The 19,753-nt window shown below is 38.7% G+C and overlaps 1 protein-coding gene across 1 annotated transcript in view; it reads right to left on the bottom strand.

The window, feature by feature from the left end:
* arhgef40 (Rho guanine nucleotide exchange factor (GEF) 40) overlaps positions 1-19,753 on the bottom strand; it is an 82,858-nt gene that overhangs the window by 30,910 nt on the left and 32,195 nt on the right. The window contains 15 exon segments of the mRNA XM_055156462.1: positions 1,901-2,374; positions 3,497-3,688; positions 5,075-5,194; positions 5,844-5,981; position 6,695; positions 6,738-6,889; positions 7,779-7,877; positions 9,802-9,918; positions 12,855-12,941; positions 13,030-13,123; positions 13,864-13,978; positions 15,007-15,195; positions 15,574-15,767; positions 16,790-17,619; positions 17,622-17,866. Coding sequence (XP_055012437.1) covers positions 1,901-2,374; positions 3,497-3,688; positions 5,075-5,194; positions 5,844-5,981; position 6,695; positions 6,738-6,889; positions 7,779-7,877; positions 9,802-9,918; positions 12,855-12,941; positions 13,030-13,123; positions 13,864-13,978; positions 15,007-15,195; positions 15,574-15,767; positions 16,790-17,619; positions 17,622-17,866 — 3,047 coding nt within the window.

Here is a 19,753-nt window from a genome sequence, read left to right on the forward strand (position 1 = left end):
ATTGTTTCAGAGTTACAGTTTCCTAACGTGACTCTTCCTGTAATTTAGAATATTCCTGAGTGCTATGAGTGCACGGTTATGCTGTAAGTCAGAGGTGTATGTGCATGAGCAGAAAACTGAGAAAATAGTTTGTTAACCTGACTCTTGTGATCTTTAAGCCATGTTATAATGTTGTAACCTCATCAAAAACATATCTGAAGTTGTGTTTTGTTTCATTCACACGTCTGTCTACATTTCCAATGGTCATTATGCTCTGTTCCACCTTGTGATGTTATGAAGCGGTAAATTTCAAGTTAATAACTACATTTCACCTTTAGTTCAGTAGACATTGGCAATTGAAATTATTATATTATTATACTGTACATTATTATGATTCTAGTGATGGTGTGTGAGTTTAACAACACAGTGGAGCCTTCCTGTATTATCACATGACATCACAATGTGGAAAATAGTGTTCCGGTTTGAGAGAAGAGCTCAGCCTTAATATGCAGAGCTTGTGTGTTAAACATGTGAATAAAACTAAATGCAAGTCCAGATATGTTTTTGATGAAGAAACAACATTAAAACATAAATAATAGAATAATGGAATAAAAGAGTAAAAAGCAAAAGAACTAAGAAAGTATTAAAAAAGAATTAGATGACTGTATAGATTTTCTGGAGAGGGCGTAGACCAAATGTGGTGGAATAGAATGAGAGACAGGACAAGATAAAATGACACAAAATGTTGAAATACTGGTGACTTATGTTCTGATCTTAGAAAAACATTCAACAATGACAGCATAAATATAAAACACAACAAATGAAAAACTTGACATAATAAATGCATTGTCAAAAGTCAAAAGTCAACAAATGAAAAACTAGGAAATCTAATTCACTGTGTCAAAACATTGTGTCACATCTTGTGGGATGTTTCTAGTCTCAACCCTACTAACAATAAAAAGTATGACACAGTTCATTAAAGTCAATTTATGAAGTTGAAAATCAAAACTTTTTTTTTTCTTTCAAAACTCTTTCAACTATTCCTTTAAAGGTCCTATATTATGCAACAATGACTCTTGTATTTCTTGTATTTCTTGTATTTTAAGCCATGTTAGAATGTTCTAAACTCCTCAAAAACGTACCGTATTTTCCAGGCTATAAGACGTGCTCTTAAGCCTCCAACCGCAGCCAAAAACACCCGCAGCCACACTCATCACTCCACACGGACAAGGAACGGAACGGAGGAACGAATCAAAAAAGTGAGTGCAATGTGCCACTTCCAGCCACAACTGAACAACTGAGTCACTGCGAACACGCCAACAATCCAGTGGTCCCAGACAGCAGCCTCCCTACACGCCACAACTGAACAAAGCCCAGAGTCACCGTGAACGCGACAAACAAATTCCCACTGATCCATCCAACTGTTGTGTTTCGTTTAAAGTCCGGTGCAGTTTATTTGTGAAAAAAGTTCGAATATAGACCATTCTATGACAGTGTGCCTTATAATCCAGAGCGCCACATAGTGCGGGGAATACGGTACATGGAGTTGTGTTTTATTTCATTCACAAGTTTGAGAAATCCCTTATTTATTAATCTGTCTACATTTCCAAAGCTCAAAATGCTCTGTCCCACCTTGTGATGTGATGAAGTGATAGTTTTCAAGTTAACAGCTATTCCTTAGCCTCAATTGCACTTACTCTACAATACACTAGAGTCATTTTAATCTTAAATCATAAGGTGCGATGTTTTCTGTTATGAAAGAAGAACTCAGTCTAAATATGCAGAGTCTGTGTGCTAAACATGTGAATGAAGCAAAACTACTCCAGGTATGTTATTGATGAAGAAACAACATTACAGGTATAACAAAAACTAGCAAAAAATAGACCCTATAATGAATGAAAACAAGACCAAAGCAACTTACGCTCTTCTTCGCTGGATTGAGCAGATTATGCAGAAACTTCCCTCCCCCTGCTCCCCCATTAGCCGTCTCTTTCCTGTTCCCTTTCTCGTCTCCGATCTTCAGCGTGGAACAAGTCTGCGGCCTGAACAGCGAAGCCAGGGACCCCCAGGACTGCAGACCTCCGTCCCCTCCCCACTCCCCCTCGCTCTCGGGCCCCAGCAGGTCCCACGCGCTGCTGGCCGAGGGCGTCTTGGGCTTCCCTTGGTTCTGGTGGTGGCTCCGGTCAGACTGGAGGAATCGCGGTTTGACCTGGGCTACGGTCCGCTGGTATCGCTCCACGGTTTGGGTCCACAGGTCTAGCAGCTGACCGCCGCCCAGCTCCATGGCCAGAGAGCGGGCATCCTGGAAGCGCGAGGGGGGGATGGGGGGCAGAGAGGCCAGAGGGCAGGTGGAGGTGGGGGAAGGGGAGGACACGGCGTCGCACCATTGCGTGGCCTGGAGAAGAAAGTACAGCTGATACACACTACCAGACAAAGGTTTGGACACACCATTGCATTCCTTTTTTTTCTATATATTTACTACTTTCTACATTTGATATATATAGAGAAGACATCAAATACATCAAGTAAAATATCTTTCATATTCAACTATTCAATATAGCCAAACTTTGATTTGATTTTGTTTCCCTTAACTACATAATTCCATATATCTTGCTTCATATATTTGACGTCTTCCGTATGTATAAAAACAAAAATGTAAAAATTTAGGAAAAACAAACAATAAATTTGTTGGTGTGTCCAAACTTTTGACTGGTAGTGTAAGTGAAGGGATCAGCAAAACACTAAGAATAAAACCAAAAGAAAAAGAAAAAGTTTGATAATGATTGTCTGATCCTTCTGTTTTTTTATTATTGCAAACTAGGTACATTTTCAGCTTCCTGGTCAAAAACATGAAATTTTAAAGGTCCGATATTATGCAAAATGAACTCCTGTGAGCTTTTACCCATGTTAAAATGCTGTCATAGATCAGAAAATAGCACAATCAAGGCCCTTTAAGTAGTTGGTGGCATCACTCAGGACTGTTCGCATTACAAATACCGGAATGCAAGGGCAGAGTTTGAAGTGTGGATACAAGCACACTATTCCACAAATGTCCAGACTCCATCCCTCCTCTTCACTTATTCTGTTCGTTAGTCCACAGGTTAAGTGTGTAGTTCCACTTAAAGTAATTATAAAGATAAAATAGCCAAAAAAAAAAAAAAATGTTTGTTATGTCTAAACTCACACAAACTCTTCTGAAAATGTTCTGAAATGCATTTATGCAATTCTAGTATTAATTTAGCTATATAGATCACAGTCTTCTCTCATATGCTCTTCCCCTGGACATATTTTTATTTTATTACTTTTCATATTTTTGGTACTTCAATAATTGCTGCCTTTGTGATTTGCTAACTACACCCATTCAAATTTAATCATTAGAATATCATGAAAAAGGTAAATATTTTGTCACCTTTTGTCACAATATTTATAACTTGGTGAAATGAGTGACAAAAAATATACAACTTGATGATATTCTTCATAAGATTCTAATAGTATTTTCATCCCTAGTGGTCTGTACCTCGGTGAGCGTGGACAGCAGCCTCTGAGTGTTGTCCAGAGTGGTCCAACAGTCGGACAGACAGTGGGACATGTCTCTCAGTCTCTCTCGCACCGGGGGCAGTTTGATCTGGACCTGGTTTAGTCCAGCCCAGTCCAGTTCAGACCAGGTCTCCAGTTCGGCGAGCACAGCCAGAGTCTCACTGTGCAGATCCTAGAGGAGTGAACAAGTGTGTTTATTCTACAGGCAACACCGGATATACAGATCATGAAAGAAGAGAAATGAGTGCACTGGAGGACAGCCAAAGTGTACGCATTAGTTTATTTCATATCAATTATTCATCACTGATCAAAGGCTTGGTCTATTGTTTACACTAGAAAAGACAGGATATGAACTGCCTTAGAAAGCACCATTATATAAAAAAGTTGAATTTCTATACCACCTAAAAGCCACAATGTGTAACTTTTTAGTTAAAAAAAAAGCTAAATAAAAGCATGATTTTTCATGTTGGTTGTGTTTATTGCACTGAGTGGATTTGTATCTCAGCAAACCTGACTTGGTCTGGAAGAGGGCCTCCTCCAGCTTGCTTCCATAGAAATTTGTTGTGAAATCAGCTCAGTGTTGGGAGTAATGAGTTATAAAAGAAACAAATTACTGTAATGCATTGCTTTTAGCTGTAACGCAGTAATGAATAAAGGCATTACAGGGAAAAAATGTAATATTTTACTCGGTGCAAATGTCAGTAACGCACGTTACAATGCTTTTTTAACCTGGATCGAAGTAACGGGTTTTTTGTTTTTCTTCATACAAATTTGCTAAAATCACTGCGATATCAGCAGCAGTGAAACACCATCGTTAGAGTGTCGGGATGGGGTGCTCCCGGGTAGACCGTTGGGTAACCGTGGGCGAAAGGACCAACGCAGAGCTCTGAGCTAATTGCAGCTGATGCCCGACACCCTGCTCCACGGGCTCGGGGTTCTCTCAGGGGCAGTCCTAGATTCCAAGTCCTAGTCCAAGATTAGTTCTGTTTCAGTTCTGGTTTAGACCTGGTTTATTCCTGGTTCAGCTCTGGTTCAGTTCTGGTATAGTCCTGGTTTAGTCCTGGTTCAGTCCTGGTTCAGTCCTGGTTCAGTCCTGGTTCAGTCCTGGATCAGGTTCAGTCCTGGTTTAGTCCTCGGTTCAGTCCTGGTTCAGTCCATATACAGCGCAAAAGTTCAGCATCTTCTCACAGTTATTTTGGTGAGAGTGGCTTAAAAGTAAAGCAATTGTAGTGTAGTTTTGAAGTAACTTCAGTAACAGTGAATCAGCTTAATTAATTTAAAGTATTTTTTTTTACTAATTTGCTATTTTTCTTTCTCTCTCTTTTACCACTATGGAACTGGATTGAAATTGGATCATTTCTGTTTGTATTACGTCAAGTGTCAAGAGCAATAGGAAGTTCTTCTGATATTAAACAAAGTTCTTTTGAATAAAAAGGGAGGAGGTTATAAGGTCAGACTTCTTCCCACTCCCATTAAGCATGTGAGAACAGTATTGTGAATGTGATGCTTGTATTTATGGATTTAAATGTTTTGTAAATATGCATAATGAATGACTCACATTGGCAGTCTCCCTGAAGGTCTTGAACTTCTGCTGCTTCAGGGACAATCTGCTCAGAGACAAAGGAGGGTCTCTGAAATCCTCCAGCTGTGACTGAACTCTCTCTATCTCTTTATCGCACTGAGGACACACACAAATACACACAAATAACACACAGTCAAGTTTTTTTTAAAGCAGAACTGAGCCTGTCATCATCTGATTTTTGTCCCTGTAACCTAAAAACAAAAAGACAACTGGTAATTCAAATGATACTTCATGCATGTAGTGTATGTTATAATGTTGTTTCCTCATCACAAACATACCTGGAGTTGTTTTTTGTTTCATTCTCACATGTTTAACACACATTCTCGGCATATTTAGCCTGAGTTCGTCTCCACTTTATTTCGGTTTTGTTTCTGAGGAGGTAACAACATTCTAATGAGGCTTAAAGCTTCAAGTCAATTTCAATTTTAATACGGGACCTTGAATCTGTAATGCAGGCTTTTTGAGCAGTAGAAGTAATACGTGCTTTTTAAACTACAAAAAATGAATTACATAAAATGATTCAAATGTGGATCGCTTGTAGTCTAAGTATAGAACAATACCTTTATATAATTTTTCTCATTCAACTTGGAGCAAGAATAATGAATACTGTTAACATGTCAAAATGTAATTATCTTGTCGTGCAGGAATTGTGTCTAGTCCCGTCCCTATTATAATACAGCTTTTGTGAATTTCTATTTTCTGTGCAAATGCAATATAATTAAATGTGAACACTATAAATACAGACTTTTTCCAGTTTGTCGACGAGGCCAGCGAGTCGCCCGAGTTTGTCCAGGTTGCAGCCTCTCTGATTAGACACTTGGACCAGACGATGCAGGGCGTCATCCACACTGTCGTATAGTTTGGAGGTAGCAGCCAGAGCAGGCTCTACGACACAACACAAGGATCAGTGTCAATAGTGCTCAAGTCAAAGTTACGTTGAAAGAGAAGAATTAGAATATCAGTGTTATGGTCCAAGTAAGTTTACATTTACCATCTTTGTTTTTATTAATTCCTTGGCTCTAGCTGAGTGGAGTGGTAACAATCAAGTATATTGTCTATAAAATCAAGAAAATGCCAAAAACCTGCAAAAAGTAGTAAATAAAAAAATTCTAAAAAAAAAGAAAAAGGAAACTTTACACTTATTTTTCGATAAATGGACTGGTGTTTTGGTCCATTTTTGAAGGATTGTAAATATATGATCTGATTGAGAATCAAAAACAATACCATGAAACAAAGCCTGAAAAAAGAAGTAGATCCTCTAATTTGACCCTGGCTTTGAAAATATATTATATGAGTGGAAAAGTTATAAAATACTTTTTTGTCCATACAGCGCATAGTGTTGTCGCTATACTAAAATTTCAAGCTCGATTTTGATTCTGAGGAATAGACTCAATAATCAATACCGATTCCAGTATCACAATAATAAAAAAGACTCTTCCATGGCTGTATACTTGTCTATGTGGTCTTATACAACCCAAGATCATTGTAAGTTCATTTCCTTCCTGTGAATGAGTTTTTTTAGTCTTGTTACTTGCTCAAATGAGTATCTAGCTTTGATTATAGTTTTAACATTGATTAGTATCTGATTCTCGATACTCTTGACCACCCCAAAGGCCCACCTCTGTGTTGATTCTCAAACCTGCAGTCTGGTGACTTTTGTGCCATTCCTGACGCACTATTGGTCAGCCCGGCGAGCCAAGCCCCGCCCCGCCTCTGCAGCTCTGTGAGGCGCTGGTCGGCCAGAACGCTGGACATGAGCTCCTTGTGCTGTGCGATGCTCAGAGGAACAGCCTGGGGAATAAGAATCATACAAAACATGAGCCATTTGAAAAGAGCTGAATGTCTGTGCTTTTGCAGATAGATTTGATTTATTCTTTTAAATTGAGATTCAGTTCACAGTGCACATTTTAAACAAGTCCAGGAGCATGAACATTTAAGAGAAGACATATGACTGCTACACTAATATAAGAATCTCAGGCATTTCTGTAGGGAGTTAGCAGCTTTTACACACAATAAGAAGCAATGTTTAGTGGTGGTTTTGCAGGACATGTTTTTTGCCTGAACCACAGCAGCTGGAGGTGGATCAAAATAAGTCCCCTGCATGCTGTGTGCATTTAATTAGAAAATGATTTATTGTCCAAGCATCAGGAAGTGAGTGATAAGCATTGTTAGTTCTGACAACCTTTGGTCTCAGAGCTACGAACAGTGCTTCTGTACTCTTCACTGTGAATAATCTGGATGCTCAAAATGCATAAGGTAAGTGAGGGAGTAACTGCAAAACTCTGCAAATTATTTAAAATGAACAAGTTCTCTTTTTTTCATGTTTTTAAGACAGTAAAAGTTAAGTACAGAACCTTTAAAATGTAAACTTCCAAATAAGGTTACAAAGTGTTATTTCTGCACTGTAATTTCACCCTCATTTCACATTTGATTCATACTTGAACCTTAACTAATACATTTACTGTTAGACTGACCTAATACCGTTACAGGAATATTATTTTTAAAAAACTGAAAATTGTATTTTTCTAAATATCACCCCAAAGCAGCAGTTCTAATTTGCTGATTGCACCATTCACACTGTCATTTTTATACAATTTTGTTTATACTTACATCTTTAAATTGAATATTAATTGAACATTTCTGTCAATCCTGTATACATTTTTACAATAGAGACTTGTACCTTAATGTTATTTGGCATTTGTTGGGTTTCCATAGACTGCAGTGCTTCTCCCAGTAGCTCCAGTGCACTCTCACATCGCTCCGTCAAACTTTCCAGACTCTGCAAAATGAAATCTTTATTGAACCAAAGCAATAGGCAAGTCCACCACAGCATTGACTTCCACTGTTCTGTTTATGTAAGCGGCGGCTATGGGAGAGGTCAATAGGAGCCTCATTCTGGGCTGTGTATATATAAGAACACCATAAACAATCTGAGAAACAGTCAGTGGGTACATTTACAAGGCCAGTATAAACACATAAGTACAATAATGAGATAATCAGATAATTAGATCTGATTGTTGGTGTGTGTTTAGAGCACAAGAGAAATCTGACCATCAAAAATACTTGGTAACTGTTATACTTGAAAGTACAGTGGATTTTAAAATAACTTTTTTGAGCTGTAATATTTTCTAATTTGTTTTTGTTTTTGACACATTAGTTTGCCCTTTTGCTCTTTTGCCTAAACTCCTTGTCAAAACCTGAACAAATGTAAACAGTAAGAAAGAAACTCACATCAGATGTAACTGTAACTGATGTAACGTGACTTTTCAGTAATCAGATAACTCCAATAATCAGTTAATAATCAGATTTGGGATGTGCATGGACACATGTGGACACAAGAGAGAGCATTTTTGTACTCTTTCACACAGTTAATCAAGAAGACCACAAATATCCGACCACCAACACACAACACTGTCTCCTCTGCCAAAAACATCTTATCTTCACTTCCTCCCATGTAAAATCCTCTCTTAAATTGTTTATAGAGAGTCACTAATCACCAAAGCAGGGATGAGCTTTGGCTAACAAGAAATTTCACACTATAATAAGTGTTTTCAAGTGTCGTGAGTTGACCAAATAACCAAAGATTTCATTAAGCACCGGATTTTTTGGACTATAAGTCGCTCTGGAGTATAAGTCGCACCAGCCAAAAATGTGATATGAAGAAGAAAAAAACATATATAAGTCACACTGGACTAAGTTATCTTATAAAATCAGAGACCAGGAATCAACATTTCATCTTGAAAGTCAAGTTATAGTACAGGCTGTTAATATCACATATGAGCAATTATTCAGATAACTACAGCATTAACAACAGAACTAGTTTACCAAACTCTACTTCTCACTCCAAATCACTAAACCATTGAATTGTTCATCTTTGGTGTCACTTCTGAGCAACTCCAAACAAAGCGCAGCTTCCTCTTCTGCGTAGCTGTCATCAGACGTAGCATCAGTTCCAGTTAGAATTATTCCGGCCTTTCTGAGTCCCGACAGGATGGTTTTGGTTGTCACTTTGTTGCTACTTGCAGCAGGACAGGGGCTTTTTCTGCAGGAGACATGCGCAGTAGAGCCAAGTGACAGTGGTATAGGAGTAATAGGAGTAGCAGATACTGACACACAAGCCTAGAGTGCCTGAAAATTTTTTTATATAAGTTGCACTGGAGTATAAGTCACAGGACCATCCAAACCATGAAAAAAGTACGACTTATAGTCTGAAAAATATGGTAGTAAGTACAGTTGTCAAAGTATCAAAAATCAGATATTGATCGATCCTGAAACTAGTAATGAAACTAAATACTCATTTGAGCAAGTACACAAAAAATCACATTGACAGGACAGAAATGAACCTTTCCTGATAAGATTTAGAATGATCTTGAGTTGCATCAAAACAAGTATAAGAGCACATAGACTAGTATACGCACATGGGCCACTATGAGAGTACAACGGGGAAAGTCCACCACTCTATTTTCAAATGGTAGCTTTAATGAGGAAAAACATATGACTTTCTGTCCATTTAACTTTCCAAAAACTATAGTGATTATTGCATCAGGCAGTGTTGCGATATCGATATTTCCGGGATATATTTTTCAGGCCTAATTTTAAGTAGGGCGAATTAGGGCTTAACTCTACACGTAATACAAAAGCCAAGCTGTATAAAAGTAACTGAGAACCTGAAGTAACTTTTCACTGCAAAAAGCCGCTCTCACCAGTCTGAAGGAGAGCCAGTCTGAGTGGTTATGGCTGAAATCTCCATCCAGTTCTTTGAGCAGCTGCTGTTTGTCCACGTACTGCTGCAGCACGCTGGTCCCTTTAACTGTGTGGACCTGGAAACAGAAACGAAAACAGATAAACGACTGTAAGTAACCAATAACCAATTTCATACAGAAGTGCAATTCAATCTGCTTTACAAGAAAAACATTAAGTGGTGAAACACATTGCAGGAATCTTTAGGTATTAATTCTATTTAATTATACGTGCTCAAAAATATGTAAACATGCATCTTCATTGTAAGTGGGGTCTCACAGTCTCATAGATCAGACCTGTAATGTGGTTTGGTGGTGATAAGTTTAGACATTTCACCACAGTTTAAAGCTCTATTGAAATTGTTTATTACTCTATAGCTGCACCACATCAAAATTGGAAGTAAACTAGTGTACATGATACTAAAATTTCAAACTTAATTTCGATATTAAAGAACTGATTCAATACTCTATACTGATTTCGATACCATACCTAAGACAGTTGCTCAGATAAAGCTCAAAATGACACTAAAACTGTTCAGAAAGCTCAAATTGTATTAATGAGACTTTTTTTTTTTTTTTTGATACTTGCTCAAAAGAGAAACTAATTTTGATATTAGTTTTAGCATCAATTAGTATCAGACTTTTTATACTTTTGGCAACTTGGACTAAACCTGGACTAGAACAGGACCAAAGTAAGTCTACATTTCGACTGCACTCATTTGTTACTGTTTATTTTATTTGGTTACGATACAAATTTAAAGTCGACATGTAAACACAGAATTTTTTTAACAACTAAATCAAAACATGAGAAAATCAAAGTAGTGCAGTGTTTACAGTTTTCTATATTGTCCACATGTTAAATTACAAAGCGTATGGAGGACATAGTTATAAATTACACCACACTAAATATGAGTTTAAATGAAAGCTGCAGCTGCAACAACCATAATTATCTTTGAGTGGGAGCCCACCATTGAACATGTGTGACTTAACCCGGGCCAAACTAAAACCCGAAACACGTGTCAAACATAGAAACTGCTGATCAATGCAAAACCAATAGGCTGTTACCCATTCAATGGTAAGGGACTGTGTGTGTGTGTGTGTGTGTGTGTATATATATAACTCAGTGTAGAGCCATATGCTGCACATCAAACAACACATGGTCATTTATTTCTGCATATATTGGGTTTCATACACAAGGATTACAGATGTTAAACAATACGAAAGCCTTGCTCAGTTCATTTTCAGACAAAGGAGAATTAAATATATTATATACTTGTGTTGCACGATACTGTGGGTGGTTGCTTTTGAAAGAAGCCATGATAGATAGAAAATATTCTTTGTATAGAAGTTGATATATTGTTTATGGATTGGATCTCTTGAAGATAAATAATGAATCCATTTGAGAGTGAGTTTTTGGAATATAGACCAAAGTTTATTCTTGTTACAGCAGATATGGACAGGGCCTAGGCCTGCCCTGGCCACAGTCCAACTGCCTCTCCTCCAGCAGCATGTCCCTTCTCCATTTGACCCGAGTCTCTACCCAGTCTCTGCCCCGTATCTCCCCAGTATCTGCCCAGTATGCCCCACAATTTTACAAAGCACCAAGTTTATATATCCTGAGATGACCAGAAGACATACATTTCAAAGTGAGAAGGTGACGACTCCTACAGAGGTGTGACCAGATGTGCTTGATCTGATTTGCCTCCATATTCACTTGCATTTATCACTTCCTGACAAGATTAGCAAGAAAAAGGGAACAGAAGTATTTACATTGAAGGATCTTTCTAACAAGCCAAATGAGTTTTAGTTACAAGACCAAATGTGTTTCCAAAAGATAAACTAATCACTACTTTAATGTAATCAATCATAATCAGTATTTTCCTGGGGCGGTCTGGTCTCAGGTTGAAATCACATTCATTTACACAAAGACAGAATGAGAGAAATCTTTCCACAATCTAAATTTCTGTCACATGGATGTTTAATGGAAGAAGGATAGGGAAGTGCACATATGAGGTCACTAAAGTGCACATGAGAAAGCCACAGGAACTCTTATTTGTCCATGGCAGATATATTTAGACCATAGACTGTATAAACAACTGGTCTAAAGGGAGTAGGGCATCACCCACAGCGCTCAGCTCTAGTCAAATGAAGCTCATGAGGCTAGCAGTTATAGGAGCAAATTTGGAGCCAGGTCCATGTTAGGTACAGGAAGTTATTTATGGACATAATAGTGAACTAAAAGCACCTGGATCATGTAGAGTGGGTTTATATGGACATTTTAACAGCGAAGCTCACTGCGGCAGTTACAAAGAGAGTCGCGACCATTTTCCAATTTGTAAAGTCAATTGTAAACAGAGTTGTAGGAGCCAGAGGCGCCCCCATGATCACTTCCTATTTGGAATGTGGAGGCTAGCGGGTGACTTATGTCCATTCACATAAACAGTCTATTGTTTAGATAGTTGATGCAGCCTGTGATCCTACTGCAATTGGCCAGCCAACACTTTTCCTATGCTTTATATGAGACATGTAGTCTGAGCCCTTGTCTGATCTGTGTTCAGATGAGTATGATGGACAGACAGATTAGACATTCAGAGATAAGCATGGTTTACCCATCTCAAAACACACATGGCTGTTTTGCCCTGTCTATAATGCCTCAGAGGCCACCAGGGAAGCCCAAACCCACTTTTGGGAACCACTGCTAACAAGCCTTGTAATTTGCTGTTGTGTAAGTGGTCCATTAGCCATGACATCATTCTTGTTTTTTTCTTTGCAGACAAGGCAAAGGCAAAACCAAAAAAAAAAGTAAAATGCAATGCAAAATACAGTACAAAATAGGACATATATGTGACAATAACAGAAACAAATACACACACAGAAAAAATAAAGAAAAAAAAATTAAAATAAAGAAATATAAAATGACATGACATCATTCTAAACCAAAATGTGGGATCACTTGATTGACTGATTGATTCACCTGAGCAAATAAATAAATAAATACATTTACACAAGTGCCTCACCTCAGTTCCCTCCAGGTTCAGAGAGGTACACTCCTGATTCTCCTCGACCAAAACCAGGACCGACCCGAGACCACCAGGAACCTGCTCCTGTGAACATAAGGCAGCTCACTGTTACCTCTCAATGAATTAAAACTAACAACCTGAACTAGCGTCTAACACATTGATCCACATTCACCTGGAAGAGTTTAAGTGCAGAGAGGCAGATGGGAGAGGGAGGGGCACGTCTGCTGTCCATTAAGAGCGTGAGACCCTTTTCTTTGGCTGCCGGGCTGATGAAGAACGATAACAGGAAATACAGTTAGGGCGAGGAATAAAGGAGCGCTGATTAAAACCACAGGATTAAACATAATAGGAATCATTAATTAAGTACCACAAAGGAACTCAAATTAAGATAAATTCATTTCAAGGGTAATTCAATTTCAAGTGCATGTACTTAAAATTGAATATATACTATTATCAGACAAAGGTAAAAAAAAAAAAAGGAAGAAATCGAGCTGATAGCAGATTACATTTTCGGTTGACAGATCTAATATTTTATGCATTAATCAGGCCACAACTTTGAACACAGCCTTGGTATTTCATGTATTAAAGGGTAAATCTATGTATCTGAATATTGTCTGAACTGTGGTGTTCTTTTTGCGCGTGTGTGTGTGTGTGTGTGTTTTTTTTTCTGGTCGAATTGTGTTAAATAAAAGCTCAGATAAAAGTCTAACAGAGCCTGAGACAGAGCAATGCCTACAGTTAGCATCATACCCCCAGGAAATGTTCATGATATCAGCTGCAAAGTATCAATACTAGTTTAAAATTAGAATCAAACCAGAATTAAACCTGGACAGGGAAACTAACTTGTGTTTTTTCCATACAAGTGCAGTTTAAAAGCAATTGTTGCAGACTTTGGGAATGATGAACTTAAAGATTATTTAATGTGTGCATTTTCAAACAGATAAAATAATAACATTTCAAAGCATTCAGTCTATAGATTCATAATGATCATCGTAAGTCTCCTCACCTGGTTATCTGGTGATAACAGGCCAACACTCGTGCCATCTCCCCCTCAGTGAAGCCCTCCTCTGAAGCATCTGTGTCTGTGAAAACCAGAGCACGTCCCAGTCTGTCCACTGTACCTGTCCCAGAAACAAAACAACAAAAAGGTTTGGACAATAGCAAAAACTTAAACTATGGTGTATTTCCTAATCTAAATGTCATCTTGTTGCTTATTTTTAAAAAGGCCCATGTTACAAATCCTGCATATTTGGCTGAGTTCTTCTCTCAAACAGAAAACAATAAATAGAGGAAGTGCTCCATCATCTTTTTAAATGTTTAACTACTAATTGGAGGTTTTCAATGTGAATGCGATGCTGTCATAATCCCAGATAGGGCGCAAGAGACACTTTTCCCTGTTGATAACATTGACATACCGTATTTTCCGGGCTATTAGGCGCACTCTTAAGCCTCCAACCCCATCAAAAAACGACTGCGCACCCCGCAATCCAGAGCGCCCCATACACGAATCCACTCGAGTGTCCCAACACAACTTCAGTAAACTACAAAGCCGCACCACCCACAGCGCACACAAACACGCACGGATCAGACAGCGACCTCACAGTGAAAAACACCCGCAGCCACACTCATCACTCCACACCGACGAGGTGCAGAACGGAGGAACGAACCGAAAAAGCGAGTGCAATGTGCCACTTCTAGACACAACTGAACAACTGAGTCACTGCGAACACGCCGACAATCCAGTGGTCCCAGACAGCACCCTCCCTACACGCCACAACTGAACAAAGCCCAGAGTCACCGTGAACGCACCAAACAAACTCCCACTGACCCATCCAACTGTTGTGTTTCATTTAAAGTCCGGTGCGGTTTATTTGTGAAATAAGATAGAAAATAGACCATTTAATGTGCGCCTTATAATCCAGAGTGCCTAATAGTGTGGAAAATACGGTACATTGTACTTTGCCATACAATATCCAAAAGGTAAATTCCCACATGTTCAACCTGATCATTTCTTTTAGTAACTACACCAATGAACTTGCTGTATTACAACTAACCTATAGAATGTTGTATTGTCATCTGAAATCCAGCAATATTTAAATCTTTCAAAATAAGAAGACCAGGAGGTAGGCGGGGATGATGAGCTCTGTACCTGTGAGCTTGAGTTTTCCAGACTGTAGCAGCTCCGGGTCCAGTCCCTGCAGCGAAGGTGGGTTTTTAGATGAGACTCCATTCATTTGCCCTGAACACGTGTCCGCTGAGTCGTGCTCGTCTTTGCAGTGGTTTGATAAGGGTTTAGAGACGGCAGGTTGTCCATTACACAATACCTTAGTCTCTTCATCTGTCAAAGACACAGTGGGTTTGACCAGTAATAAGTAACAGTAATGAAGATAATGCAGAGTTACAAGAGCAAAGTGGTAAAATAAAAGGTCCACAATGAGACAGATAAAAGATAAATGAGGGTTGAAAATAATAAAAACTAAATTTTTCATATCAGGCTGATGCACACATCATAAAACTGGGACTAGCAGACCATGGCTAAACTAGGACAGGACCAAACAAAGTCTACATCAGGACTAAACCAGGATCAAGTCAATGGACTCATTTCTATTATTACATAGATTTAGATCAGAAAAAAATTATAAAATCATTATCTACATATAGTACAGTTTAATACTTCAGAGTGTCTTCTTTCATGATTTGATGAGTCAAACATTACCTGTCTTTGCTTCAGTCGTGTTTTTTACAGTGGTCTCTGGCTCCTCTACAGATTTACACTGTTCTGTCCTGTTCTTCTCACTCACAGGGAGAGTGGAGCGAGCAGCAGCTCTAGTCTGAGCTTTCACTCCTCTCTGATGTGTACGACCTCCGGACCGGCCTCTGGCTTTAGCCCCTCTGCCCCTCCTCTTCCTCCTAAAAACACAGTGGATATGGAGGTCAAGCAGACAGATTAGATATACAGAAACAACATGATGCTGGCCCTCGCCCTGGTGCACATGTCGATAATATACCAAATATACCAAATATACCAAATGTGAGCTCATTTGGACCAAAAAAAACAGGCACTAGTAGCATTTTACAAACACGCAAAACTAACGGCAGATATTTGATCCAATATGGCCAACTTTCTGTTCATCATAGAGGAATTGCGTCAATTCAACTTTTGGCTTGTCTTATTGTTCGCTATCACTGTTCCGAATTTTGTTTGCCGATACCAAACTTTGCTTGTCCCCACTCTCATAGCGTCCACCTCTAGGTGGTGCTGTTAAGTTGGGTCACTATGAGCATTGTCACAATGCCCATTTTATCAAATTTTTCACTGGACCGGTCAGTCCAATACCCGGTTTGGGGACTTTTTTGTTGACGTTTCAGCCCTCAAAATTACAATCATTTGCAAGGAAAAATAATAATAGAGAAGAAGATATTGGTATAATTGTTCAGCAAAATTAGTAATGAACAATAATGAACACACTTGCTTCTCTGCTGAAAAAGATTGTCCTCAGTTGTTTACCTGACAGAGGCTTAGTAATCACCTTCTGAATTAAGATGTTTATTTCAAGATGCATAGAGGTCTGCTACTTGTCTCTTAGATGTTATTGTTTTACCTGGAATGTTCCATCAAATGGCATTAAATATGTTTATTCAATTACACATGTTGTTATTGTTCAAATTATCTTAAAAACATGCATTCTTAAAACGAGCAGCCTCACCTCTCCACAGATCTAATCTGTAACTTGGCCTGGTGGCTACACCTACTTATCTTCGTAGTGTTCGTAGTGTGGAATAACAACAACATGGAGCCAGCAAGCAGCAGGGCTTTCACAAGAAAAAATAAAAACATAGTGTAACTTACAACTAGAGTCTGGTCTCTCTGTCAGGACACTTGGCTGTGATGTGTACATTCTTAAATATGTGTTAGCAAATAAAATGAGTACCTTGGCACTCTGAATCCTGCTGTTCTGACCTCCTTCCCCCTCGGACACACTCGCTCCTCTGTTTTCCTCCTCTCCTCCTCCTCTTCAGTCACTTTCACTTCACATGAGCTACTGCTAAGTCCAGGTTTCTTAGGTAAACTTCCTTTTGCATTTTTAACATTGCACTTTGTCGAGTTGTCGCTTTGAGTTGAAAATTGTACTTCAGTTGTGTCTGACGTAGGTGTAGTGGCATTGCTGTCTCCGCTCAGTGGTTTGTCCGTGTCCTCAAAAACTGAATCCGATATGTCAGACTGTCCTTCTGTTGTAACATCATTATTTGTAACTTCATTCGCTTCGTCTATTGCGCTTTCTTTTAGGTCAGAATTTGCACTACCGTTGCTGTCTCTTTCCTTACCAACTCCTGGTTTTCTCTCTCGGAAAACTCTGTCAAAATTAAGTCTGTTACCATCCAAAGTTTCAGAGTCTCTGCTAGTTCGATCGCTCTCGTCTGAATCCTGTATTGAAGAAGAATATGATTTTCCTCTCTGTTCCACAGGACGTAGTGGAAGTCGTGGAGTTATATTTTCCTTCGACGATGTTGTATCTTTACTCCTCGCAACCCGAAAACTACCTGAACCATACGTTTTGCCTTTTTTCAATTTGATAGCTTTACCTCTGCGAATTAAAGGTAGCGTTTTGGTTTTGGAAATCGCATGCATTTCCAGGTACCGCTGTTTGTTGTCTACACCGCCATCTGGCCCTAATCTTGGTTCCAGTAATTCCACATAGTCCCCATCCAGGTGAGGAGGTCTGGCTGTTCTTCCAAGCCCGTCCTCACTGCGTCGTCTTCGGCAACGCCAGAACCAAGGGAAGGGTCGTCATCCTCCTCTTCATCCCAGGACCAGGAGTCGATTTCCCCAGATGAGGAGCAGCCCCAGCCCCCCTCACTGGAGAGTCGATCCGATAAAGAGGCCCCGTGGTCGGACATCAGATCTGCAGTGGGGTCGTGGATGAACTTGGGGTAGACCACCTCTTTCCAAGGCAAACGCACCACACCGTCACAGGTACTGACCAGGCATGTGTCCAGACCACCGCCAACTGTGGAGAGGGGAAAATGTGAAAAAAAATGATATATATATATATATATATGTCAATGTAGTGAAGAAATGTAACAGACTAAATGTACTGTATTTAAGTAAACATTTGAGGTATCTGTTTTGAGGAAGCAGATACTTTTTACTTTTGCTTCACTACATTTGAGAGCAGGTATCTGTACTTTCTACTCAAGTATTCAACTAAAGTATTTTTATTATACACCTGCTGAAAAGGCTGAGGGCTTATTTGTAACACATTTGTAGTTTGAGCAAACGAAATACTAGAATAAAACAAGCAATTCAGTTTTATTTCTCTTGAACAAAATTCAGCACAAATCTTAACCAAAGTCACTGGATTTGAAGCCTCATAAGACCTGAAAATCTGCACGAAATACATTTTTTACAGTTTAAGTATATTTTTAACAGGTACTTTAATGCTTTTACTTAAGTAGATATTTTCATTTAATACTTAAGTAAAAGTACAGATACTAGAGCAAAAAAATACTCAAACAAAACTGAGTACTTCTTCAACTACATGTGCACAAAAGCTTTAAAATTTGAATACATGGGATGATTAAAAACTGCAATTATCGATTCAAAAATAAACCTATCTTTTCAATGGTAAATGGCACCTATAAACAGGAACTTGAAACCCATAAATACACTGTTAATTATATTAAAAAAAAAAAAAAAAACACTCCAGCTATCACATATAATGAAGGGACTGTAAAAGGTTACAAATATTTTTACAGTCCTTTATTGGTTACATGGGATGACCTGCTTTGACCTGCTTTTTTACGCTTATCACAGTATTTATACTACAAGCATCATCCACTTCACTGTTTGCCTTTGAGCCATGTCCTTGAGGAGCACATGTTCTGAACTTGCTTCTAAGGACATGTCATTGCTCTGCCTACAATGTTCCACAGTATGACTCTACCTTAGATTTTATAGCTATGAATACCTACAAAAACAGATATTCTGACTTTGAGTGGGGTTGCCTCTCTGCAGATCTGACCTGTAACTTGGCCTGGTTTGGTCTCCGTGAAGATAGAAAAGTTTAATGTCATACTGTCAAACATTCCAGACAAAGGAATAACATCTCCATGGAGAAAAGTATTTGACGAACATTTCACCAGAAAAGTTACACAACGCACCTTCAAAAGAGGATTTGGATTTTAACTCTATGGAGGAGGCACGTCATCGGCCTGATTCCATGGAAATAGAAAATTAAAACCACAACTAATATACTTCGGAACACTCCAAATAAGAGATTTGTGTAAGGATACATGTTTTTCTGTGTACTAAAAGGAAAAAAAAACCCAACATGCTTTGTTCTAGGTTTTGGGGGGATAAAACGTTACATAGTATGACTTTAAATGGATGAAGTTCAAATTATAGTAGACGACATAAAAATAAGTGCATTTTATAAACAAAAATGTGTGTGTGTGTTTTGTTTTTGTTTTTTTTTCAATACTGCACCACCTGTTTTAAGTCACAGATGTCTGCAGCCTGTCTCAGTCTCTGCTCCTCCAGCTGTGTGCCATCCTCACTGTTTATCTTTCAGTTGCACAATCTCTTTAACTGCACTATGTAACATCCTGCTGGAGTTACAGTTACAAGCCAGATCTGTGAAGAGGCAAGCCTGCTCACATACATAATACATGTTTATCAAGATGTCTTTGAGCAACAAAACGACTGCAATTTAACAAATGTAGGATTGAGAAGTTTAATGCCATGCTGTGGATTATTTCAGGCAAAGCAGTAACAAGTGTTCAGAAAAATTACATAGCGCATCTTTAACCCTAACTTCAGATACTTTTTGTTACAACATTGTTTGCAAATTATAATCATAGTCTAAAAGCTCAAAGCAGCTAAAATAACAGGAATA

This window comes from Boleophthalmus pectinirostris, unplaced genomic scaffold (genome assembly GCF_026225935.1).
Source record: "Boleophthalmus pectinirostris isolate CB_2022bp ecotype Guang Dong unplaced genomic scaffold, ASM2622593v1 HiC_scaffold_20, whole genome shotgun sequence".
Taxonomy (NCBI): Eukaryota; Metazoa; Chordata; class Actinopteri; order Gobiiformes; family Gobiidae; genus Boleophthalmus; species Boleophthalmus pectinirostris.